Raw genomic sequence first — 25624 nt, forward strand, 5'->3', positions numbered from 1 at the left:
TCACCCCATAATAGGTAGATAGATAGGTAGATTTGCTTGCTACCGCAGCAAATTAATTATAACCCTTGCCACAGTAATATTGGGTATCGGGGTAGATGAAATAAAGCCATTCTTTAATTGCTTGTGGTTTAATAAAAACATTTTCCTATGTGTGCATTCCCCCTACCAATTTGAAATTTTATTGCGGCGCAGGCTCTAAAAATGCTAAAAATAATCCTTTTTTCGTTTACCTCTATCAACGAAAACACATGTTCAAAAGGCTATAGTAGTTGAATGCTTGTACAATGCGCAAATATAAATAATCGTTCGTCTTTCTTTGTTGTAATTAAAGCGCCAACCCTTGTAGCTTTGGACATTTGCGTAGGAATAAAAGAAAAAAAAAATGACTGACAGAAAAGCAATAAAAAACGCAATATCAGGGAAGTGATCACGAAGGTGATAGACTCAGACCAATAGTCTATTACTCTACTTTTAGAATAATTCAAATGATCAAGTACCATAGATAAAAACCTTCTTCGTCCTCCAAGAAAAACAATAGCTAATGAGAAAAACAATTCTGCGAAAAAACTGCGAAAAAAAATACTAGCCGCCCAAACACTGTGAATCCCCAAAAGTCATGGATTGCGTTTTTTATCAATTCATTTGCTGTTTCATTTGGTTGCAAGATTCATTTGTATTCATCTGATAAGACGGTCATCTATTATCGCTTTCCTCTGCGGAGAAGGCTCGATTGATTTGATTTAAGTTTACGAGATAATAGCCTCTACTCTCTTGCCTTAATATATCCTCGAGCACTATGCACCCCGAGATAAGCCCGCCACATAGCCCAGGGAACAATATTGAGATTTGTTCAGCTTTTCTGGTTATTTTGATCAGTGAAGAGGAAGGCAGCACGCAATCCTCTAAGCACGCTGTTCAGCTCAACAACTGTCAGAGTGTTGTTGCCGGTATAGATCAGCAGTTCACCGGATCTATTTGGCGCGCTTCGTACCACCATGAGGGCATTTCGGAGCGCGCACAGCTGAACGTTGCAAGCTAGCAACCGATATTAAAACAAATAAAGCTATACAATGCTGGAGTATTATTCGTCTCGGCTATAGTATTTTCCCTTTTAAGCATTTTATATCCGCAGTTTTGAAAAGGCTCTGAAGCAGCGCTGTTTATGCTAGCTATGCTCCCTGCGGCGTGGATGAGTTTCGATAAGAAAAATATGGATTTTTTTAGCATTTTCAATTGGAATTTAAATTGAAATTTAAGGTTTTATTCACTCGAAGAAACTAAGCTTTTTTCAGCCATGAATGGTTACTTGATGTAAAGATAAAAAAAGACAATCGTGCGATAATAAAAAGGGATTCGTACTTGTTTTATTATTAAGCTATTCTATACGTGCAATACTATTCCGGAATTGTGTTTGTGTTAGATTGAAGTGCAGTTCCACTCGCGCGCGTTCTCTGTCGAAGATGTGGTAGGAACTGTGCGGCTTCGCCTGACAAGAGTCGAGTCCTCTGCAGAAAACGAGCTCTGCCTTTGTCCAATTCCCCTCTGCCTTTGCCAGTAATTACAGATCCCATCACTGCCACAAAATAGCGTCTTGAAGGCCTTTCTAAAATCCTTGTTTATCCCTGTGTAGATCCATGGATTGACGCAGGAGTTGATGTGTGGTAGCCACAGTATGATGTCTGACAAAGGCCGAGGTACGACAACTGTTAAGTCAAATGTTTCCACCATCACCATCACTAGATACGGCGCCCAAGCCACCACAAAAAGAGACACGATTAACGCTAATGTCTTTGTAATCCGCAGTTCTTGGTAAAATCTTTTGCGTCTGGCGTTCGCGCTCGCCGCCTTATTCACGCTATTGGCGCGACCAAGAGGGGTGCTTAGGCGCATTGAGGCCATCTTAGTGAGCTGAGCTATCGCCGCCTGGTATATACTAAAGTACGCAAAGCCCATGACACTTAGTGGTATACACAGGATGGTTATAAACATGAAGATCGCCCAGCCATACGTCGACGCGTTGTCCCGATACTGGATGAAGGAAATTGCGGTGACAATCATGGCGGCCCCCCAGGTCGCCGCTATAGCTTTGTACGCGCGGTATTTAGTAACAACCACTCGGTAGTGCAGTGGCTTGTTAATGGCTAGGTATCGATCAAACGAGACCAGAGTCGCGTTAAAAATCGACGCGGAGCAGCAAAAGATGTCAATCCATCTTGTGCCCAAGTCGAAAGCGTACGCCTCATAAGTCCCAGGTCGGTGTTGAATCACGTTAGTAACCATCCATGCCGGCATAGCTAGCAGCGCCACAGACACGTCAGCGCTCGCGAGCGAGATCACGAAACTGTTCGTCACGGTACGTAACTCACGGAAAGAATACACGGCGAAGAACACGAACGAGTTACTGAGAAGGGTAGCGACGATTAGCAAGAACAGAGTGATCAAGAAAGGCAAGGTACTGCTGAGGTAGTCGTCGCTGTATTCTGTCGAGTTCGCGGAATTTGCGTTCGTCGCCGCAAATTGAACCGACGACAGGTTGCTCATGGTATAGTGTGGCGCAAACTCGCAGTTCGCGCGGTAATATCACTATATCACTCTCTCTAGCCACGCTTTTTTGCTAGAAAGATCTGAGGTTGTTATGGCAGTTTATTGCCCTTGAGTTCGACAGCTTCGATCTCCTCTTAGACTTCCGTGCCAACAATACCCCAGTTGTTTGTTTCTCCGCTCGTTATATGACGTCACAAAGTGCAAAACCTGCGAAAAGAAACATTCCGTAAGTCCGAAATATTCAACGCCTTTGGATTCCTTATGCAAAACGCAAGGGGGAATTCCTTATTCGAACGCGATCGTGCTTTTGGCAGACTAAATAGCTATTTCGTAGCACGTTCCATAGAAGATAAAGAGAGAGTACTTAGGGTATGCGTAATGCCCCCGGGCGCTGTGCTGTTTTTGTACAAGTCTCGAGGTGTTCAAGCCCCTCTACTAGAAATCCTCGGTCTAAATTAGCTGAAATACACATATGAAAACGTCTCGTGTTTCTAAATTTAGAGCGCGCAAAGTCTAAGGATCAGGATTAGGCGGAAATGCTCGCTGCTCCTTTGAATTGAGTAATCAACAAGCATCATAAAACGCGACAGCTTACGTAAACTGTACGATACTGCAGGGTTCAATCCGACTTGCGCTTCAATTAATGTGGTCTGTGGGGAAATCGATTTGGGGTACACTCATTTTTTATAAGAACGTCTAATTTTCAGTTGAGGCTGGGCCGTTTTTTTAGGACAAAAATCAAAAATATGTTCTTGATTTTGTTCTTAAATTTTAGTGTATATAATATTATAATAACCAATGAATTATTAGGAAGTGAATTACACTAATAATCCATAGCAAAATGATAAGGTTGCATTTTTAGAACGCACCGGGCACTTGCTATATGAGCCCTGGCATGTTCTTAGCATCTTCTTAAATTTGGTGGACGTTTTTATAAAAAGGTTCTTATAAAAAAAGAGTGTAATGAAAAACAGTTGACATGAAAATGATGCAATGTCAAAGCGCTGTTTGATGTTTGATTGTGTTATTTTCGTTTTCACTGAGAAAGGGTAAGAACAAAATGTAAAAAACTTAAAATAAAAAACTTTGAATTCAACTGTTCAAGACTGTTGACTGTTGTCTGTAGAATTCAACATTAATTTTTTTTTCCTTTTAGATAAAAAGTTCTAGCAATGATCTAAATAATATTGTGAAACATCAAAGATGGGAGAATGGATGAGGAAACATTCTTATTGAATTCGGGAAGCCACAAATGCAAAACATATCTAAACAGGAGTAAAACAGCGGCGATGTCAAAGGGGCAAAACTTGTCAAACTGGGACGAAAACGAGTTCTTAAAACGAGGGGGGAGGGGTGGCAGTGGGTGAAATTTGAAGGGGGAGGGTTGGCTTCTCGTTGTCTCATTGAAAGCTAAGCGAAAACGTTTCCACGGGTGCCCCGAACTTTGGCTTATCCCTTAAAACTATATGATAATGTGATGTATATGATAAGGTGATGACGGTGACATATAAGGTGATGACGGTGACATATAAGGTGATAACGGTATATAAACGGTGATGAGGGTGACATGGCGACGAAGTTAAGATGTGCTTGTACCCGACGCGTAGCTGATGCAAATTTTGGAGCCTTTTTCTAAATTAGTCCCAAGCACATGATATCACCCAAAACCTTACTTACGATTAACTGGAACTTCAAGTGAATAGAATTAATATAAGATTGATAAATACATTTATGGGATAGTCAATCTTTTAATTGAGTTTCATTTGATAAAAAGTGATAAATTTGATATATTAGGCTAAGCTTATCTTATCAAAAGAAGGGAAAACGAGACATATTATACAATTGATTTTTACACATGAAAATAATGCTACAGTTCCAAAACAATGTTTCTACAAATGTGTGTTTTTAATTTGTAATTGATGAGATATTGCAATATCATCTTTACCAATGATAAAAAATGATAATATATGATGTGTATAGTGTTTTCATATCGTATTAATTTTAAGAGCGATTTTCTTCGTCCATTTGGTATTTGGTATAGCCCGTGGCAGATTCATTATTTTGTAAAGTATGAATATTTAAAATCACGATTATTTTATAGTCTTTTTGCTATATTTTCTAGAAACCAGAACTTTCGATTTTTTTGTTATTGACGACTTCCATTGCACTTGTGAATCTTATTGTTGTTTTTTTTCCAGTAGGAAAATTGTAAAGTGGCCCCCTGGTCGGCTCATAAATGCATTGTTTGCATGTGCATTATGTGCAGTAGTCTCTAAGTCCTCGCGGGCTTGAATGACCGATTCCGCTCTTATTTTCGAGGCAACTTCCTCGAAATATTTTGCTGCTCCCTTCTAGAGGCCATTCTGTGACCCTCGATCTAGCTGTAGCTGAGTAGCAAGCGAATAGAGGAGAATAGAGCGAATAGAGGAGAAAAATGACACAGGGGGGGGGGAGAGAACCAGTCTCCCGCGTCCTAAAATCACAAACACAGGTATCCCGAATCTGAATAAAGGCCATTACAGATTAGAAGTCCGAGAGGAGGTTAGCTGGTTTACTATAGTTCGGACGAATAGCTATCGACACTGTGTGTTATGTTAAGCCACATACCCTTTTTGTCGTACAGAAACCTAGAATGTTCTTTCAAATACTCCGTAGACCATTTTGCTTAATTGAAACCAACCTACTAGCAGAAAATTATTATTATATTCGCTAGAACTTTTACTTTAATTTCACACTTTCTTATTTATCAGCATCACCCAATACTGTATAATACTCTCTTTTTCAATTAAGTTTCGTTTAAGTGCTTCATTACTTCCTCCTAATATAAAAGAGACTTTTTATTTTTGACATATGAATTGTACGCTTATTTGCCACCATCTTTGGCTGTTTGGGATTAACTACTATCGTTTGTCACATCAAGAGACAGTACTTGCATTGACTCTGTTGCCTTTACTAAGAATGCTTAAAACATGCAAGGCATAGACGTCGTTTTTTTCAATATTTGCCTCAATGACGTGTGAAATTAAAATTAGTTTTTTTTCTTTTCTTTTTTATGCCTTTGCAGCAAGTTTAAGACAGCACGCTGATAGTCTTAACTTGTATTCATTTGTAAAATAATAGATTTCCCTGGAGACGTTTAGTTCACCTATAATAAAATTAATCAACTCATCGCTAGGGTGCATCATACTACCGTGAGTTCTTACTTTGATATGTATGTACCATCGACAATCACCTCGATCATGAGACCAGCAATCCCTCTTCAAGTAACTCACCTTAGCGGTTCCCTCCGTCCGCCGTATGACAGCGGGTAATGTGAGTAGTAATGTGCTTCTTTCGTTATAGATGGTGTTGAATACAACGACAGCCAAACATCCTAATGACCCATAATTGCTTCCTTTATCGCTGTCTTAACACCCTTTTGCTTTCTCTCCGCAGTAAATACTGCACCCGTCTTACCAAGAGACGCGAGGTAAGCCTTCTTTCTACGCTCTGGGTTCACAGATACCTTTGCCTCAGCATTTTCCATCGTTTTCGTGACATCCTTCGATTCAGTTACTCCTTTTTATCTTCCAAATAATCAGTACTTTCAAATTAAACCTCTGTTCTAGCGTTTATCTTTTGCGGTAATTTCCGGGTGCTTTTGCTTTAGCCCTTTTCCCCCAACATTTTCAACTGTTTGTGTTTTATCATAAAATGGTTAAAAACATCATTAGAATCATGTAGAGTACGCAGAGATCGCGTCTGTTCACGTGTCGTTAAATAGGTGGTTCACTTTTACCCGAGAAGACGGGAACAAACTGGTTGCCTTTATAGGAAAACCTACCGGAAGGCGGAACGAATCCTTTTTAACCCTTTGATTAATTCATATTATATTGGAGTAATTATGAAATGTTTTCCGTTAAATCTTTGCTAACACTGTTATTTTGAACAGGTCTATTTTGATAAACATGAAAAAAAGTTCAAAAATTAAGAACGGCCCAGCCTCAACTGAAAATTAGGCGTTCTTATATGTGACCGTCCATATGGGAAAACGTACACTTTGGTTTTCCGTGTAAACGCCAAAAATAAACGGGTATCAAATGGATTTTTTCCGTTGCCACTGTATTTTTTCCCGTGTCAACGGATATTCTTTACGTGATCACGGGTTGCGCAATCTTAGCCCACGACTTTCAGTATTTTTTCGGCTTTCAAAGTCGTATGGAGAGTTGCAGACAATCGAGTATATCGTGGACATCGGATTAATAGGCTGCAAAGACTCTTAATAAAGGCCAATGAGGATCTTCATTCATCATTAAACTCTCAAATTGATTAAAACGATAAATCTTTAAATATCATTCAATTCTGAAACTGTTTAATGATCACATTCTCTGTATTCCTGGACGTAAATATTTTGAAGACTCTGCGTTATGTTTGGCCATGCTAGATCCTTTTAAAACTCGCGGGAAGTGAGTAAACATTAATATAAAAACAACAGACAACTTTTCATCGCTTTTTATCATCGTACCTCCTACTTCCATAAATAAACAGATCGCTCGCCATAGAGAAAGTAAAGCTTAGTTTATCGAGATCTAAGTATAGTCGATTCCGAAAAAATGCCGAAGCTATGCTAGTTTATATTTATAACAATTAAATAATCGCTGCATAACTAGCCCGCGCAGACTACTGCATAACATACACCAAATAAGTTCCAGAATTATAAGGAATAAGTATTTCTGATTTTTTTTTCTGCGATTCCACTAGAGAGGTCATAATCAGCGAATATTTGATACCGATTTCAGTGTTATTTTTTTTTTCTAACAACAAGCCAAAACCGCCACTGAGTAATTGTAGTGCGTTCTAATTTAATAATATCGTTAAGAACATCCGCCTTAAAAAAGTTAAAAAAATAAGAACGACCCAGCCTCAACTGAAAATTAGACGTTCTTAAATATATATATATATATATATATATATATATATATATATATATATATATATATATATATATATATATATATATATATATATATTATTTATTAATATATATATATATAATATATAATATATATATTAATATATCTTGGTTTGTAGGGAAAAAAACACGCGAACTACCGTTTCATCTCTACAAGCCTGTTTCGTGGTTGCCCACTCATCAGGAGATCTATTAAGAATATATTACTACCATCACTTATATACTTTCTATATATAAAATTAACATTTAAGCATTTTAACAGCTCTAGCAAAAGATGTAATCTCTGCCTCAAAGAAAAACTTATTATTATCCGCCAACCCAAGCTATCAACTTTAAACAAGCGTAACGAGCTAGTGTCTTCGTGCCGCCACAGGAACAAAGCCTTGTTATCAGGTTATGCAACAGCTGAACTATTCAATTTCATTATAACAGCCATTCGAATTTCGCGCCCTATTTTTATGTTAATTTTATACATAGATAGTATATAAGTGATGGTAGTAATATATTCTTAATAAATCTCCTGATGAGTGGGCAACCACGAAACAGGCTTGTAGAGATAAAACGGTAGTTCGCGTGTTTTTTTCCTACAAACCAAGATATATCCCGCTCTACACCTATGTATTGAGCACTGTTATATGAACGCCTGCACTCACGCATTATTATTTATTTATTAATTTATTTATTTTTAGGAAATAGTGCAACTGGGATATTTCCTTTCTCGTCCAGCTGATTTTGGTTCCTGTTTGATGTAAGTATTAATTCCTGGTCAAAGAAAATTTAAAACAAAGCACAGGTCTTTGTAGTCCTTTTTCAGGGAATTATCTTTCTCTAGAGCGTTAAACCAAATTCTCCCCATTCTTTCAGTCTTTCAATTGATGTTAATTGATGCAGCCATAAACTTCTACTCTTACTAACAATCTAGCAATCGCAAAATATACCGAAACCATTGAAAAGATTAAAAACGAATTTCGTCATCACTGAAGATGTTCTATACAGAACGGCAGAGGTCAAGATAGCGGCCTTGCCATGACAAACTTTGCGAACAGCACGTCAGGAGAAAATGCCGTTTTGCCGTTTAGCAAGAAATGGCAAGAATATACGATTTTCTCAAGACTCGCCTTAAAAATTTGCTAATTTCACTAAATATGAATCCCCCGTCCTTTTACGAAGTCAATCGATAATTTTACGATTCGTGGCACAAATGATTATGTGTTCCGGGATGGAATGTCTAAAACATCCAGTTCTTATCATTTATTGTATTTATAAAGAAGCGAAATAGAAATTACCTCAAAATGATGTGTTTCATAGAAGAAAGCAATGTTTGTTTTAGCTATAATCGATAAAAATGTCCATCTTAACCGGAAGATATCTCAAAATCTTTTATTTGTCGGTATCTGTTACATTTAAAAAGGAGCGAAACAACAATATATATATGTATAAATTTATACATTCCTTTTTGAACTCCGGGACTGTATAAATTTATACATTCCTTTTTGAACTCCGGGACTGTATAAATTTATACATTCCTTTTTGAACTCGGGGACTGTATAAATTTATACATTCCTATTTGAAGTCCGGGACTGTTTGGGACTGTATAAATTTATACCTTCCCTGGAACTAAAGAGTATTTTTACTCTTTTATAGACAAATTGTTGTTTCGCCCAAAAAATCCAAAGTCTCCTCAAAATTAAGGACTCCCGCCAAGAAAAGCCTTAAGAACACAAAATGTGTAGTGTCCTTGAAATGCGGAAGTATCTTTACTTAATCGTGCTTTTGTGTTATTTTCGCTGTATCTTTAGGAACTTAATCGTTGAAGGATCGAGTATGGCCATTTTGTTATGAATGGTAAGGGTCGAATATCAATTTTTTGTAAAAAGTGGAGGAAATTGAAATAACTGAAGGGAGAAGGGAAGTTGCGGATATGTGAAAAAGTAACGAAACCATTATGTTGAAAAGGATCCGACGCTCAAATTGTGTAATATCTGTACGTCTCCACAAAGGCTGTGATTGCAGAAATTGCCTAATAAAATTTCAAATTCGTAAATTTCAAATTCGTTACTTAAAGTATAACAGAAAAATCCCTTGATTTCGGCTAAAATAGAGCTAATGTCACTCCATTTTCGCTAATTTTAAATAAAAAACCCCAAACGGCAAAACGGCATTTTCTCCTGACGTGGTGTTGCGTTTGAAGCTCAAAATGTGTCCCTCAATTAAGGAGAACTAATAAATGCTTCATCGTTTATTGTCAATTGTGAAACAACTCAAAACACAAGGATACCTTTCCTTCGCGGTACCGTTTATTAGGTCGGTGATTTACGCGAGTTCAAAGCTAAACGCAGTGTGGGGCCCTCAAAATATCGTTTTTGTTTCAAAACGAACTACTAAATGTATTGTTGTTTATCAAAGGTCGTGAATCCCAATTGGTAAAAGTATTCAAAATACAAGGGGTAAATTATGACTTTATCTCGGCCCAAGCTTTGACGAGCTCAGTGAGTGACATGGAGGAACATTCCCGCCCTATTCGTTTCGTGTAGGAAATGCACCATTAGTGGAGGCGAATGGTTCATTGTTAAAAAAAACCTATTTTTATTATTTATTCTGCCTCGCTTCTTTGATTCCAGACGAGGTGGTAAATTTGATTTTCTTATCGTTGCTTTGAGGTGTATAAAGTTTTCAATTCCTTTTAGATATGTTTGCCTAGTCCATTTTATCCTCAAGTATAATAGAATTTAATCGACTGTCGCCAGTCCAAGTGAGCTCCATCTATTTCTCTCCGCTTAACGTAATAAAAAGCAAATAATCATAAAGCACAAAATCCATTTAATTGTTGTAATACCTGCACTATGTTATTTACCTCCAAGATGCGCGGCATGACGACATTATTTACTCGAGGTTCAAAATTCAGGTCAACGAAAATTATACCTTTGCATCCAGCGTATGCTTTAGTTTGTCTATGATACCTTACATTTTTTTAATCTTACTCAGTGTTAATGAATGTGTACAAAAAAAAATAAACACACAAAATGATAAAGAAGAAAATATCTGAATCAACAAAATTAGAGGGGCGAGTCCCATAGACTGGCAATTACTCCAAGGTCTGTGCGTAACGCGTTACCGGCTCGTTGATATTCCCTGGTGCTTTTGTCCCGTGTTTGCTTTGATGTCTAAAGCGATGGTTTGGATTGGGTTACGGCAACTTACCGTTTTCGATGCGACTGTGCTTGAGGCGCTCACCTCTCGATCGCTTTGCACTTGTGGCGCAGATTGTCCCATGCATTCCTTGTTCAAACAAATTACTTGCAAATTCAAATTGTGCGTCCAAACCAAATAAATTGTTATCGGGCTTAAGAAATCAATGAGGTTCTCCAATTGGCATCCGGCTAGAACGTTTGGTGTTGAGAAACTAATTTAGATTTTAAGAGCCACAAACCCAAGCAGACTTGCTAATTGGTCTGGAAAACCTCCTACGAACACGATCTTACAGAAAAAAAAATAGAGCATGAAATTAAATTTCTTGTCTTTTTTGTTTCATTTCTAATGCTTGTTATTCTCTTCCATTCATTTCTTCATATTTCTCTAACCTTTAAAAGCTTTTTTCGTTGATTTAGTTCAATAAATGAGGTCTGGGGAACGGCAGGTGGCATTTGATATTCTAGCAAAGGTGTCGTGCGGGCTCCTTACGTTACCAAGACAACCCACGGAAATATTTCGAACTTCAGAAGGAAATGTGTTGGCACTAAATGAATTTGGTGTCATGATAGTTTTGGAATTCGATAAAAGCCAAGCGTGGTGCAGTGTTTGTAACAACATCTATTACGAGGAAAAAAAACGTATTATGAATATCATAGGGTTTTTAATGTTTCCATGATACTATTCAATCGGTAGACTTTTTCTTAATACTCAGATAAAATTTTACCATAACAAGGCGCCCATTAATGTATTTTCAAAGTGGCTGCCAGTTTGAACAATGGCTGTCCTAATGCTGTTTCAAGCCTTCAAAATACCTATATTGTTCGTTATTTATCGACCGTAGTGAGAATAAGGGGAAATGATGCATGCCTTTTTTTAATTTCCGCAACTATTTTCAAAGACATGACAGATCTTTGTTAATCGATGCTCAGTTTTATATTTTTCTAAAGATAGACAGAATTCAACAGACTTATTGCAGAGCTCATGGGGAGTGAAAGACAAACACGGAAAACCCACTGGTATTTAACGAAGTCAATCATCTTGTTTTGAAGGGATCTTTTCCCGTTATCGTCGGATCCCCTCTGTGTGCTATACCCCTGGGGTCATGGCTATATATAAACCTTTTTGAATCACCCCTCTCCTTCCATTTGATTTTATTTTCTTTGAATTTGATATAAAATGGCACACGATGCGTGCATGGCCTCTCCGCCTCCCTTCCATTGGATGCGACGAAATTTCTATTCCAAAACGTGAATTGCGCTTGCCAGCGAAAAATGCCCCATCCTCGGAGTCATAGCTTGCAATTTAGGGGTTAACCCGATGTTTTTATAGTGAAAAAACAGCCTGGAGCGATTCCTAGCCGCCATGAAGGCTGTTTTTCCGCTATAAAAACACCGGGTCAATACCTGCATTGCAAGCTATCGGAGTCTCGGCGTGGGGCGTGGGGATGAAAACGGCTGCAGCCATCGAAACCAGCTGTGTTAGCTAATGTCGACAGGCGTCAATTGAACTGTCCCAGGATAAAACACCAAGCATGCGCTGATCAGCATAATTAATTTATGGTTGAAAACGGCGCGACCGGATCATCAGATCCTCGTCAGAAAATATCTCTCCCCTCCCTGCAATAGTCTCGTGTATTATTGATTTCCTCTCCTGTCTCCGACAGAGTGAAGCTTACCCCTGAGGGGACTCCGATAAAAACAGGGATAGCACTTTGGGTGTAATCAACAGGAATTGGAAAATTGGGTGTGGTAGAGGGAATTTCTAACCCTCAGAGATAGCGGAAATCGAAAACCGTTAAGGAATAGCAGCTGGTCGAGTTTTATACCCTAAGAGATAGAAGAATCGGAAAAACTCTAGAATAGCAGTTGGGTTTAAAAACCCTAAAAGATAGGACGATCACATCCGTCTACTTTTCTGGAGAGCCCCCCCCCCTCCCCCTCCCCTGTCGATCTTTGGAAATATGTTGACTACACTACCCTGGAAAAAGTTGTCGAGAAGAGAGAAGAGAGTGCCATCCAGCAATCAGCCAATGATCTGAACCAGGCCTAATGTAAAGAATTGACTTTTAGTTTTAATAGGTCAGATCTTTAGTCAGACTTTATTGTGCCAAAAACATAACTAACCACAAAAATCAGAAATATACCAAGATTTGTACTCGGTGTACTGTGAGAATTCCGTGCTGGTATGATCTGGGCGTAGAATCGGGAAGCAAAACAGAATAAACTGTGGCTGAAGCCAGCCCAGTTTTCCCGCGATTTCTGGTCACGTGACCAGAACGGAGTTATTTTAAAACACGAAGGCGGGGTATAAAACGGCCTAAGCCCCGCCCCATTTTTCAAATGGAGAGAAAGTCCAACATGGCGGCCATTACCGTTACGAGCCCAGTCAATAAAGAATGTCCCCAAATCTAATGATTTGATATCCAACGAAAAAAAATTCCCAATTGAAAGAAAAGATATGTTTGATTTGTACTTCAAGCCTTTCTTGGCAGCGAGAAATGCATTTTTATTAGAATTCGTACATTTACGGCGCGATTTCAAATCTCCCGCCTTTCCCTTCGACGCCATTTTTGGTATGTATACCTTTCCCAACTCTCCTAGGGAAGGATTTGGTGAGCTTGGGCCCGCAATGACCACAGTCATTGCTTAGCAGTCTATCCTAAGGGATTATGCGTGCAATGGGATACAAACAGAGCTAAATTTTGCCATTCTTAGCGTGTTTAGAAAACAGGTTTCGTGGAGCGATTTTGCCTCATTTCTTCGCACTTTTCTTGGCCGGTAGCATGATTCGTATTTCAATTAGATAATTAGACGCTTTGAAACCTCTCCCCTCTGTGTTTTGTACTTGACTCGGGCCGCCATCTTGAATTTGATCCGTACTCCACGGCGGTTGATTGACAAATGAGCCGATGCTTCCAATGGAAGCACCCTTTTATACCGCGCCTTCGTGTTTAATAAAGGTCTATTCCACTTGAACACTTTCGAGCTTAGAAGCCGCAAAAGGTATTGTTTGTGTTTGTTTTACTTAGTAAGAGCTAATTTAATGCTTTCACAACTTGTATTATTGTTCACACGTTTTCTTTAAATTAATTATGTAGCTTTACGCAAAACTCTCGAGCAAGAGGTTTTCAAGTCAATACAAGCGACTAATAAAAAAATGGTAAATTAAAATGCCTACATAAATTATGCAGGCACAGAGAGCAGGCCTCGGAATACGGGGGAGGGGGGTAAGATACAGAAACATGAAAATGTCGGGGGCACGGCCATGCCCCTACAAGTCATTTCCTTAAAATTTTGAGAATATTGGGGGAGGGGGGACTTGCCACGCCATGCCACGGCCCTGAGGCATGCTGGGTGGGATAATGCAATATTTAAAAAAAAAAGTATCGATACATAAAACATAACGTTAGGTACAGCACTTATTTTTCACAAGTCTTTATTTTGTCATGACATGATTTTGCGCAACTCACATTTCCAAGTAATTACAGAACATTTATTGTCTATATACAATTGGCCTAAAACGACCAAACAACAAGAAACCATTAGAACAATTCTTCCTTTATCAAGACACACAATTCTATCAATGACCAAATAAGAGATATCTATCCCCGGGGGGGGGGGGGGGGGGGGGGGGGTTCTTCCAATGTCGACTTGATAGGGATGCTTGTCGTATTTTCTAGGGTCAAAATCGGGACTCAGGTATTTTTAGGGGGTATCCGAGCAAAAAAATAGGCTTCCCTCTTAGAAATTGTATTTTTAAGGCTCCTGAGGTATTGTTTAGGATAGCAATTTTTGGTCGAGCAGGTATTTTTTAAGGGGCATTTTTCGAAATTTCCGACGAGCCTTACCTTGAAGAACCCCCCCCCCCCCTCCTCCCGGGTATCTATCACAAGCTCTTGTCACAATAAATCTTGTTACAAAACTCTACTTATTAATCTGTTTAATTTTTCTAACTTAAGAAAATATATGTTATTGCAACCTGAAACATAATCTAAATCACATAGGCACAATCTAAATGCAAGCTGCTGTTTCAAATTTAATCTACAATTTTTTTAGAAGTATTTGTGAATTAACTGCATTTCAATGTAACCTTAGAACATTAAAATGCAATTAAACTACTCTAAAATGGACTGGCTTAAGGCATCCCACTGCATGCACATCACTCGTTATAGTCATGCATTACCCCTAAACTAAGGAAATAAAATTTGTCTTTGTGAACACAACCCCTCCCCCCTCCAAGACAGATAGTGTACATTTAGGAGAAATGTGAAATGTATGTAATATATTTACAATTTGAACAATGTTGTAAAAATCACACAGAAAATACTTTCTATATGGCTCAGTTAGTAGGAGAGCACACAATGTCAACTGCTACAGCTTAGAAATGTAAATGATGGGTTTTTATTGAACATGACACAGCAGTGCGTACTTCCAGTCAATTACGTAACAATCTCCGATGGTTTTTAACGGAAAACATGAAAAATATTTACAAATTGTAAAAGCAGTTTGTATACTGGTAGTTTCTTGGAGGATGTGACTGATATTTTAGAACCGATGGTCTGTTAAATAGTGCGGATTTCAATAGATTTTTTTGTTTCTAGGTTCCAATCGGTCCTCCGGAAGTAAAACGCTGACAATGCCACTTTTATAGCCATACTCGCATACTTATCCAACAGCTTTCATCTTTTAGCTGAAAAGCCATTGGAAAACTGTAGATTTGATAACAACAGCTGATGTTTTTTTTTTATTTCTCAGGTAGGGATTAATAATAAACTAATTTTAGAATGAGCCTGGCCCACCTTGTAATGCTAATGGCTGGTCACACCTTCTGATAATAATAACCACAATGACACCTGCTAGCTAAGACAAGCAATCGTCTTGCTAGCAATGAATGCCATGAAGTCTTTTTACAGATTCCTTTGAGGTAGACTTGCAACTCAGATGATATTACCAAATTGGTCAGTCCTCACATATGTTTTGCACTTGAGCAATGAGAAGGTATTGTGTCTTTAGGAAAGACCAGAGAAATGCCAAATATTGCATGCAGTAAATGCTTGTTTTAGCATTTTTAGAGTTGCAAAGGAGGGTTGCTAATTCAACAGAGAACAGTTCTATAAAAATTAATCATTAATGTAGCCACTGAACTATTGTCTATTTGATTTGTTTATGTAATTGCATACCCACATTATGCACAGTCAGTCTTCAAGGCACTTAACCTTGTCCTGATGTCTTATAATTATATTCCCCTTATTTCCAGTTTTCCTGCCACCTTCTGTATTCTACAACTTTCTTACCATATCCACATTCTTTTAACACACAACAAGCCCATGCACATATGACACATATTCATAAACGAGAAGATAAGCAATTGGTAAGGTGTAATACTAATAAAATAACAGGAGCAGAAGTCGTAGGTTTTGATGTCACATTTGTTGTAGTGGGCGGGGTTTAGAAAGGGGCACGATTGTAGGTGCTAAAACTAGCATTTACAAGAATAGCAGCCCGATTCTGTCCCTACTTACAGAATGCCACATGAGAAATGGGTGAATCAATAGCTTTTCACGGTGCAGCCTCATTTCAGCATTATATCTATTCAAATCACCGATTCTCACACAAATTCTGCTGTCTCTTGAGCAGGGGGGACATCTTGCACCATGATGATACGATTATATGCCCGCAAACGTTTCCACAATTGTACATACACCTTGCATTGTACATACATGAAGACAAGTCCACCGGTGAATCCAATAGCTACAACCACTAGCTTTGTCCAAAATGGCCAATCCAGTTCTCCTGATCGGATTTCTTGAGCAGTGCGCTCAATAAGCACCCATAAAGACCAGACAACACAGGTAATGGCAATGATATGGAACGATACGGAACACATGATCTTACGCCTCTCGCTGCGAGTCATATCAAGAGCTTGCCACTGAAAAACAAACCATCCTTGTTAGATTGTATCATAATATATACACAAAATTTTTATAACGTACTTCTTTATATTGCATAAAACTTAATGCAGCATCAGAGAAACATGTTTTTTAAAATGTTGCTCAAATAAGCACAAGCAATGTTTTTCAAAAGTTGAGAAGAAATTGTGTGACTTCATTAATAAGGCATGACAATTCCTCCTTGCATGCTGATTATTGCTGTCTGTAAGTTGCATTGGCTTAGCACAAATGGTTTCAGAAATACAAAGACACAGTTTGGTATCTCTCCCACCCATCCCCCCCCCCCCCCAGCCACAGATTGCTAAAATAGCCCAGTCTGAATTGTGTTAAAATGTTGTTTATTATAGATGCAGTTTGGTATCTCTCCCACCCATCCCCCCCCCAGTCACAGATTGCTAAAATAGCCCAGTCTGAATTGTGTTAAAATGGTTGTTTATTATAGACGCAGTTTGGTATCTCTCCCACCCACCTATCCCCCCCCCCTAGTCACAGATTGCTAAAATAGCCCAGTCTAAATTGTGTTAAAATGTTGTTTATTATAGTAGAATGAGCAGAAAATTCGAGTTTTATGTTTTATGAACCACACTAAACACAAATAGAATACTGTAACATTATTATCAATACCTATTGTTTTTCTTCAATACACCAAAAACTGGAATTTAGGGCCAAATTTAGGGCATGAAGATGAGTCGAACATAAGTTGTTGGTGTATTTCATTCATTCTGTGGGTTCACGAATACAACTTATTTGGGCTTTTTGTATTTATTGTTTTTCTTTTATGCTCTAATCTTTTATCAGGTTGGTTTTTAGGCCATGATGCCATTCAGACTTCTATGTTGTATGTTATCAGAACAGCCTTATAGCATGACCAGTAAAACCATGACCTCACACCCCCCTAAAAAATATTGCAGAATTTTTATTGTCTACTGAGTATTCTGATACAACAATGTGGATACTGAAACCCTGTTCATGCATGACTGGTTGCAACAAACAATCCCTACATAAATTCCCTGTGTCTGAAGTTTTACAGGTTACAGTAGAAAAAGTCCATGCTTGTGGACTACATATACTGTACATACATATAAGTCTAAGGGCGCATTTTTTTCACTATCATTCTGGGAGGGGAATGGTTGGTAGAGAATGTTGAGAATGGCACTAGAGTCATTCTGCTACAGATAGCAGAATGGGTAAAATGGCCTTCATTCCATTCCAAAGTAGGATCGTGGGATAAACAAGAGCACCCTTTTTCTATTCTAATCATTCTAATTCCGGAATCTCAAGTAAAAAAACGGACCCTTAGTTAATTGCATGATTTAGTTTCACATGCAGTAATTCTCAACATACATACATACAGTAAACAAGGTGCCAACATCAAGTCAATAAAACCATGAAATATTTGTTCAATGGGAACTTCTAAATAGCTTCGTCAGACGATTGTTTTCCTGTGTTGTTTTGAATTCATATCATCATACAGCAATAATGTACATTCAGTCATTTAATGAGCAAAACTAATTCGTGGATTTTGGTGTATGGAACCCACTGAGGTGCGTGGCCTAACTGAATGGGCTCAGAATCCACGCACTTTCATTCTGTACTGTACAACAACATATCTTAGACTTGCTCATCTCACCAGTTCTTTATTTCTAACAGTACTAACAGTAACTCCAAAATTTTTGCTCTATGTGCTTCCCAGAACACTGCTGTGTAAATTTATTTCCCCACCTTTTTTGATATTTCCAGTATTCATTGCTGATGGCAAAGCTATAAGAAAATAAAACATTACTGTACCTTCCGGAAAGGCTTCATTTTTGCCTCCATGATGAACTCATAGTTGCACAGTTCGCATTTCTTTGTGTCTGAGCTTTTTATCCATCTTTGTAAACAAGTCTGGTGCACATATTGAAGAGATCCTGAGCAATGGCAGGGGGATATGAGGGGCTGGTCGGGCTCTGCCTCACAATGACAGATGCGGCAGATCTCAAGACATGAAGAAGCCACAGACACACAAGATACACTTTGCTTCTTGGCTGACTTGGGTACTTCTGAGCCTGCATCTATGGACTGGATGTCAGGGCTTTTAGGCTTTGAACCCTAAATAAAAGGTTAAGTGAATGTAAAGCTGGAATGCTGACCGTACCCAAACAACTCACAAGAAAACAAGGAACAGGTCATCTAAGCATTGAGTTTGTGTTATCCTCAAAGAGTCCTTTTCAGCTTTGTACTTCATCTACCAAATTCAATAGAAAACATTGCAGTAGCTTTAGCAAATCACCCGATGGAAATAGATGCTCCCTCACACTTTGTATTTTGCTATGATGACATAATGGTGGGTGACTTTTAATTTATCCCAAATAGCCCCCAGGGAACTGCACAAATCAAGTCTGTTACTGTAACGAGTCAAGTTACTGTATGGCATCCGTGAGTCCGAGTTATCAGAGTTTAAGTTATCGACTGTAGTTTCAACAATGCATCATTTTTATGATTTCATCAAGATAAAAAATTAAAAATTCAAGAACCCTAAGGCCATATTTATCATTGTTGGTTAACAGACTCTGTAAAGTTAATGGTCTGAAAGCCCAACTTAAAACTTTGTGGTGAACATAAGTGCTTTGACATTATTTGTTTCCCAGAATCTTCATTAGAGGAGGGGCTCCGAAGTATATATATTTAGCTAATGGTACCAAACATAAGTTTTTTTCACAAATTCCATTTAGCTTATCTTTTTAATTTTTTTTATCCCTGTGCAATAAACAGGAACATGAATGCAAACGTCAAAGCTTTCTGCAACATACCTAGTAGGAAACAATTATCTACACTAATTAAGCAAATATGGCTTTAAATCAGACAGGCATGCAGACAGGATGTGTTTCATAAATTTGATAGCTTGTTCAGCAGTCGTCTAAACCGTCTAGATACATAACAACTTGCTAGTATAATAACGCATACTTTTAATGGTTGTTTATTGTTACCAGTATTTATCATATGGTGCTCTTTCCAAACTGTTTATAGCAGGTGTAATGGAAGATTAATTATAAAAACTGCTCTATGGGAGGTCTGATGGGAATCAATTAATTGTTAACAAGGCTAAGAGGGAATTAGAATAAGAGTAGAGACACATCAAGTATCAAACATATAATTTTACACACATGACTATTATTAATATAGGAGAGTGGTGATGCATAAGATGGAATGTTGGCGTACAAAAGTCAACCTTGAGTTATTGAAAAAAAAGGTGTACATCAATTTAATTATTTCCATAACAACTACAGCTATAAAAATAGTTAATATTAGGAAAAGAAATTAGTCACACTATCAATGTTTAAATGTCATCCAACATTTTTGAATGAATATTCACTCTGAATAAACTTGAATTCAATAAAGAAGAACTTCAATGAATACAAAACCCATGAATACAAAAAACAGAGTATTGACATTAAGTGACTTTTAGTGACATATCTGTAACAATTAAAGGAGTTTTTTTATGTTATTGTCTAAACTTTAAATGAATTCACTTCAGATATAGGTTGTCATAAACAGATATCATATTTGCCATCAGATAAAATGGTTCGAAGTTATACAAGATTTATCACAATGGAAATTTAGACTTTGCATTTATAATCTTATAGTAATAGAATGTTTTACTGTTAAAGGATCATATTCCCCTCAAAGAAAGTGTAACAAAAATTTTTTAGCTTGGATAATCCTAATAGTTTTAAAGAATAAAAATGTTAATAGCTTGACTAGATTCATCGACTGATCACGTTCTGACAAAGTCAGACGTAAACAAACACAGAGGGTGACCATATTTGTCCATATTTCAGATAAACAAAAGATAACAGAAGTTCCTTAACTGAAGAAAACAACAAAAAAGACATAATTTTACCGGAAATAAAATTCCAGACATATTGTGTTCTTTTTTATGTAGTCATTACTTATAAGTCCCAACAAGCAAGCCACTCGAATACTGAAATATTTTTGCACAATAGCTTTGTTATAACTTATCATAGCTATTCAAAATCGACATTGAGAATAACAAGCTCTTTGATGGAAATAAATTAAGATTTCACAGTAAATGCGAGTGTTTCCGGGAGGGAAAGCCGCCATATCACGTTCAAATCCTCACGGAAAACTCTTTTTCACTGTAATTTCTGTTAATTCGCATCAACCAAGGGTCAGGTATTTTTATCGCTTCGGGGTGTTCGAAAGAACTATTAAATCGACCCCCTTATAATCCCACCAAAAGGAGAGAAGCCACAACTAGAGCTTAGTTGGTTCAGGATTGAAGCATATATCTTGTAATTTAAGATTTTAGTTCGAATATAAATTCCATCGGAATAGTGAATGCGTGCAGAAAGCAGTTTTTAAAGTAGTAGATTTGGTAAACAAACCCTGCTTTATTTTCTTTCGGGCAAGGAGAGACGGCTTTGAAAAACTATCAGTTCAGTGTCCCGATAGTAGCGATTCGGATAAGTATTTTAATATTGAAGTGATAAATCCATACCTTGCGATCTTTATTGTTGTTCTGCTGTGGCGAAGTAGGGTTGACGACAATTTGTTGAACGGGCATTGTGTCCGCCTGGTTCACAGCGCGCGAGCTTGCGAAAACGGGAGACATTCAAGGCTGGAAAAATATACTTAACTATCTGACTGGTAGCATGGTTAGCGAGGATTCAATTATAGCCCGAACCAGTGGGCTTAAGCATTCACGAAGCAGGAACTTGGCGGTCGAATTCGCAGAACTTACTTCGCTTTCGTTTCCAAAAGACAAAGATGGCGACCGATGGATCAAGCTGCCAGAGATATGACGTCATGCAAGAACGATAGCTGATTGGTCGGTCAGGGACCTCCTTGGAAAATGCGCAAAAATCGCACCATCAGAAAAAACAATTTAGCCTCAAAAATAACACACACACAAAAATAACCCCCTGGAGTCAGAAAAGTAAAAAAGCATTTTATAGGAATTAAAACTACAAAAAGATACAGTGGGCTTAGGCACAAGACATGGGCAGAAAAATGTTATAAAAAATATTTTCGGACTGTTAAGAAGAATATTGATACTGTATACCATATTTACGTTTTTTTAAAGAACCTTTTTCACAAGAACTTTCAGCCTGGGATTTCACTCAATTAAACTCATCGTCAGATAAGTTGGGGTTAGGTATCGGAGCGCGTACTGGTAGCCCGACCAAGCGCTACCCAGGGAACCATGGCAACGGGACCACAGCTCCCCGCCAACCAGGTGCTTGAAAAGGAGGGACTGTGGCTCGGCTACCATGGGACCTCCTGACCCCAACAAAACCAAGCACCAACCACAGAATGAACAGGAGGTATCTTTTATTAAACCAAACTAGCAGAAGCGGCTGCTAACGCCTCTACCGGGGTACGGATGTAGCCCTTATACGCGTCACTAGACCAACGGCCAAGAGATTGGATCAGATGATCTGAGAGCCCATTTCTAGCCGCCACGGTGGAGGCACCAATACGGAAGCTGTGGCTGGAGTAATCACCGGCGAAACCTGCTGCTCGCATAATCTGTCGTAACCAAGACGTCAGGATTGGCCGAGACAAGGGCTGACCCGACTGCCTGACCCGACTGCAACAAAAAGAGAGGGCCCGGTGTACCTCCTCTCAAGTGCAAGTAAGCTAGGACGACCTCAACCGCACACAGGGTAGGACTGGCTTTACCAATATAGATGAAGGTGCCTTTGCGAAAGGGGTCAGTCTTAGAGGCCTTGATGTTGACACGTATGTACTTGGGAGCCGACATGGAATCGAAGGTAATGTCCTGAGGCTGCAAGTGTCGCTGTGACGAGAAGCTGTTCAACGACTCTACCGTAAACTCAGATGCTCTCAGAAAGCCAAAGTAGGCGAGGCAGCATGCAGCCCAAAACATTAGGTGGTCTGGAAGCCCGAGGTCCAGGTGGCGGTGGATAATATACATTACCTTATCGGTAATCGGTAACCGGAACGAGGGATTCACACCGCGAACACTTTGATGCCCCTCAATACTCTCTTGAGTCGTAAACAGCCCGCAAGAGGGTCCTGGAAACCCTGTTCAATGTGCATAGCACGAACTCCAGACAAGTAAACCTTGATTGACGACGGCTGAACAAAGTCCGCAAGAAAGGACGCAAACAAGCAAAGCGTCCACTCATCTGTCGGGAATGGAGACCCGGTCAAGGGGTTGAGCTTTCCCAATTGCGCGCAAAAGTTGACAAACTTCCGCTGACCTGTAGCATACGACTTACGAGTTGACAGGGCAAGTCCCTCGGAGATGAACCGCCAGCACCTTGTTTCTAAGTGTGAGAGATATCTGTCAGAAGCCACGCCGGGATGGGAGTAGGGGATGGACGAGCCCAAAGCGCCAAGCGCAGAAACTCCTGCCAATTGAAACGGGATAGGGAATTTTCAATCCCTGGAACATGGGCTGCAGCGAAAGAAAAACACATCTCGCAGCCCACATGAGTAGCCTACGCAGCAATTTCATGATGCACGAAACCTTGGTGGTCCTAGAGTTAACGATATGAACCATGGCTTCATTGTCGGACCTGAAAAGGACATGCCCCTTCCCCATCTGTTTCCCCATACATGCTCTGCTATAATAATCGGGAAGAGCTTCTTGTAAGCTATTGACTGCGAGGTCTGAGAGGCGAACCAGAGCCCATTAAACCACTCCGACCCACAATAAGCTCCATAGCCAAAGGCGCCTGCTGCGTCAGAGGTGACGATAACTGTAGGAGTCGTTTCTAAACCAGGATAAAGCCAGAAGCTGACACCGTTCCAAGATTCCAAGAACTGTTGCCACCACGCCAGGTTTCATTGTTAATGCGAATTGGGTGTCTGTCATGTCTGAAGCATCGGAGTTGATCGATCAAGCGCCGGATAAACGCCCGGCCAGACCACACTACTTTAGCAGCGTGATGAAGGTGGCCGATTAAAATTCTAAATCGTGCCTAGTGCACCAATCTAGGCAAGACCACTTATTGATGAGTGCGCATAGATTCGCTTAGTCTGCTGGTAACCGGGCTACGCGGTTGACTGAATCTAGTTCCATACCTAGAACGGTAGGTGTCGAGGAGGGGCCATCACACTTGCCCGGGTGCAGACCTGTAGCGCCACTGACAGATCTCGCGCACACCGCAGAGAGTCGGGTGGGCCCGCCAAAATAAAATCGTCAAGGTAGTGCATTATGTCCGACACTTGGTGATTGTTTACCAGAATCCACTCCACCATAGAGGCTACTTTATTGAAGATGTATGGGGCGGAGCGGAGGCCGAACGGCAATGCAAGATCAACATAATAATGTGCGCGCCATCTCATACCCAAAAGATAACGATCGGAGGGGTGGACTGAGACGTTTCGGTACGCCGACATGACGTCGAATTTTGCGATTAAAGCCCCCGGGCCGAATTTGTTTACCATGCGAATGATATCGTCGACTAGTATGTAGTTCAAGGTAAACTGTTCGGGATCAATCCCGTCATTCACATTAGCGCCCTCAGGCGGTGATAGGTCGACAATCAAACGCCATTTCCCGGGCTGCCCGCTCTTAGGGATCACCCCAAATTTGCTGATGTGTAGGTTTGGGAATGGAGGGTATGCAAACGGCCCAGCCACTCTACCTAGCGATACCTCATTCGCCAGATAATCGTCGACCACCGAAGGGTGCTCCTGTGCAGATTGCTTATTCTCTTTGCTCGACTGGAGTGCTGAAGACCCGTCAAATCCTACTCTAAACCCATGGCGTATACCATCCAGTACATATGCCACCAGGTGTTGATCGGGGTGTTTAATCAACTGTGCAGCGAGTAGTAGACCGGACCAACTAGAAGACCGGACCGGACCAAGTCGCATGCGCAGTAACAACCCTGCGCGATGAATCCTGGGAGAAGGGCGAACCTTACCATCCCGTATTGGCAGTAATAACCCTGCGCGACGCACCCCGCTCGAGAAAGGCTTAACATCCTGCGGGCTCAGTAACCACGTGCTTGCGTGCGCGGCAATAGAGAGCTTAAGCAAGTCAACACGAACGGCATCAAAAACGGCGCGCGCGGTCACGAATTGCTGAAAAACGGCGTTGACGTCCGTGACAGGAAATCTAGAACGGCATTTTCCCTATTTTTACGTTCTACGCGCGAGGTCACGGACGTCAACGCCGTTTTTTCAACAATTCGTCAGAGCGCGCGCCGTTTTTGATGCCGTTCGTGTTGCCGTTCAGGTGGGAAATAACTATCTCGTGCCCGCAACAACTCTGCGCTAAGTATGCTGGGAGACTGCAAGCTAATATAACACCATAGAATAAAGCCAAAGTCATGTATATGTAACGGTACCAAAAGAACTCGTGGTTAATAGAGCTCGACTGCTCTTGAAAAGTGCATCAAAGAGTTAGGCTAACCGAGCCTAATACTACATACACAATAGATGCTCCTACTAATTGACTACGCAATAACGAGCCTAGTGAGCACAACAAGTTTCACTTATTCGACCTATAGGTTAATTGACGAAAGGTACGCAGAATTGAAAGCTTATACTTTTGTGAGATCTTGCCAAAGATTAGGAAAATAGGACACTAGTACCGTCGAATAAATAGTGAAGGCTTCGCACCACGACACGACGTCCCCCAGCCGCCTTTTCGGTTTCTTGGAGCGGGGAGCCGACAACAACAAATGCCCGTTAAGTAACAATTGAGGTTCAGGCTTGGACATTGGGGAGAGATTTGCTGGTAGCAACTCGGCGAGGTCGATAAACTTATTCGACACAATCTGAAGAACCACCTTCGAGGGGATCGGGGAATACCCTGGGCCCACCACAAACGGACGGCTTGTGTACAATTGGAACTGCTGATAAGGGACTAGTTGTCGCTGGGGTGGACAAAGTTGACACGAGTGGAGTCATCGGCCAACGATAAACCAGAGCAAACCGATGCGAGCGATGTTGGGGGAAACACGTGTAAAAATTCTGGAACCGACCTACCTCTCGGGCCAACC

The 25624-nt window shown here is 39.9% G+C and overlaps 2 protein-coding genes across 5 annotated transcripts; both read right to left on the minus strand.

Annotated features, from left to right (window-relative positions):
* Positions 1-633: 633 nt before the first annotated feature.
* Positions 634-10880, minus strand: LOC5509422 (tyramine receptor 1). Of its 3 annotated transcripts, none has more exons than XM_032378374.2 (2): positions 10697-10880; positions 634-2751 (listed from the first exon to the last, which is right to left on the minus strand). In XM_032378374.2, the coding sequence occupies exon 2, from the start codon at positions 2539-2541 to the stop codon at positions 1417-1419; it is 1125 nt and encodes a 374-aa protein (XP_032234265.1). In that variant the 5' UTR covers positions 2542-2751; positions 10697-10880; the 3' UTR covers positions 634-1416. The 3 variants fall into 3 exon arrangements, with proteins under 3 accessions (XP_032234265.1, XP_032234263.1, XP_032234264.1); XM_032378372.2 differs by lacking the exon at positions 10697-10880 and adding an exon at positions 5817-5993; XM_032378373.2 differs by lacking the exon at positions 10697-10880 and adding an exon at positions 5748-5857.
* Positions 10881-14609: 3729 nt separating this feature from the next.
* LOC5509421 (E3 ubiquitin-protein ligase MARCHF8) lies at positions 14610-21435 on the minus strand. 2 transcript variants are annotated; one of them, XM_001629883.3, is made up of 4 exons: positions 21139-21435; positions 18426-18728; positions 16246-16615; positions 14610-15174 (listed from the first exon to the last, which is right to left on the minus strand). In XM_001629883.3, exons 1-3 carry the CDS (start codon positions 21250-21252, stop codon positions 16295-16297), a joined length of 738 nt encoding a protein of 245 aa, XP_001629933.3. In that variant the 5' UTR covers positions 21253-21435; the 3' UTR covers positions 14610-15174; positions 16246-16294. The 2 variants fall into 2 exon arrangements, with proteins under 2 accessions (XP_001629933.3, XP_032234266.2); XM_032378375.2 differs by lacking the exon at positions 14610-15174 and having other exon boundaries at positions 15285-16615.
* Between the last annotated feature and the right edge of the window lie 4189 nt (positions 21436-25624).

The sequence above is a fragment of the Nematostella vectensis genome, chromosome 10 (assembly GCF_932526225.1).
Source record: "Nematostella vectensis chromosome 10, jaNemVect1.1, whole genome shotgun sequence".
Lineage (NCBI taxonomy): Eukaryota > Metazoa > Cnidaria > Anthozoa > Actiniaria > Edwardsiidae > Nematostella > Nematostella vectensis.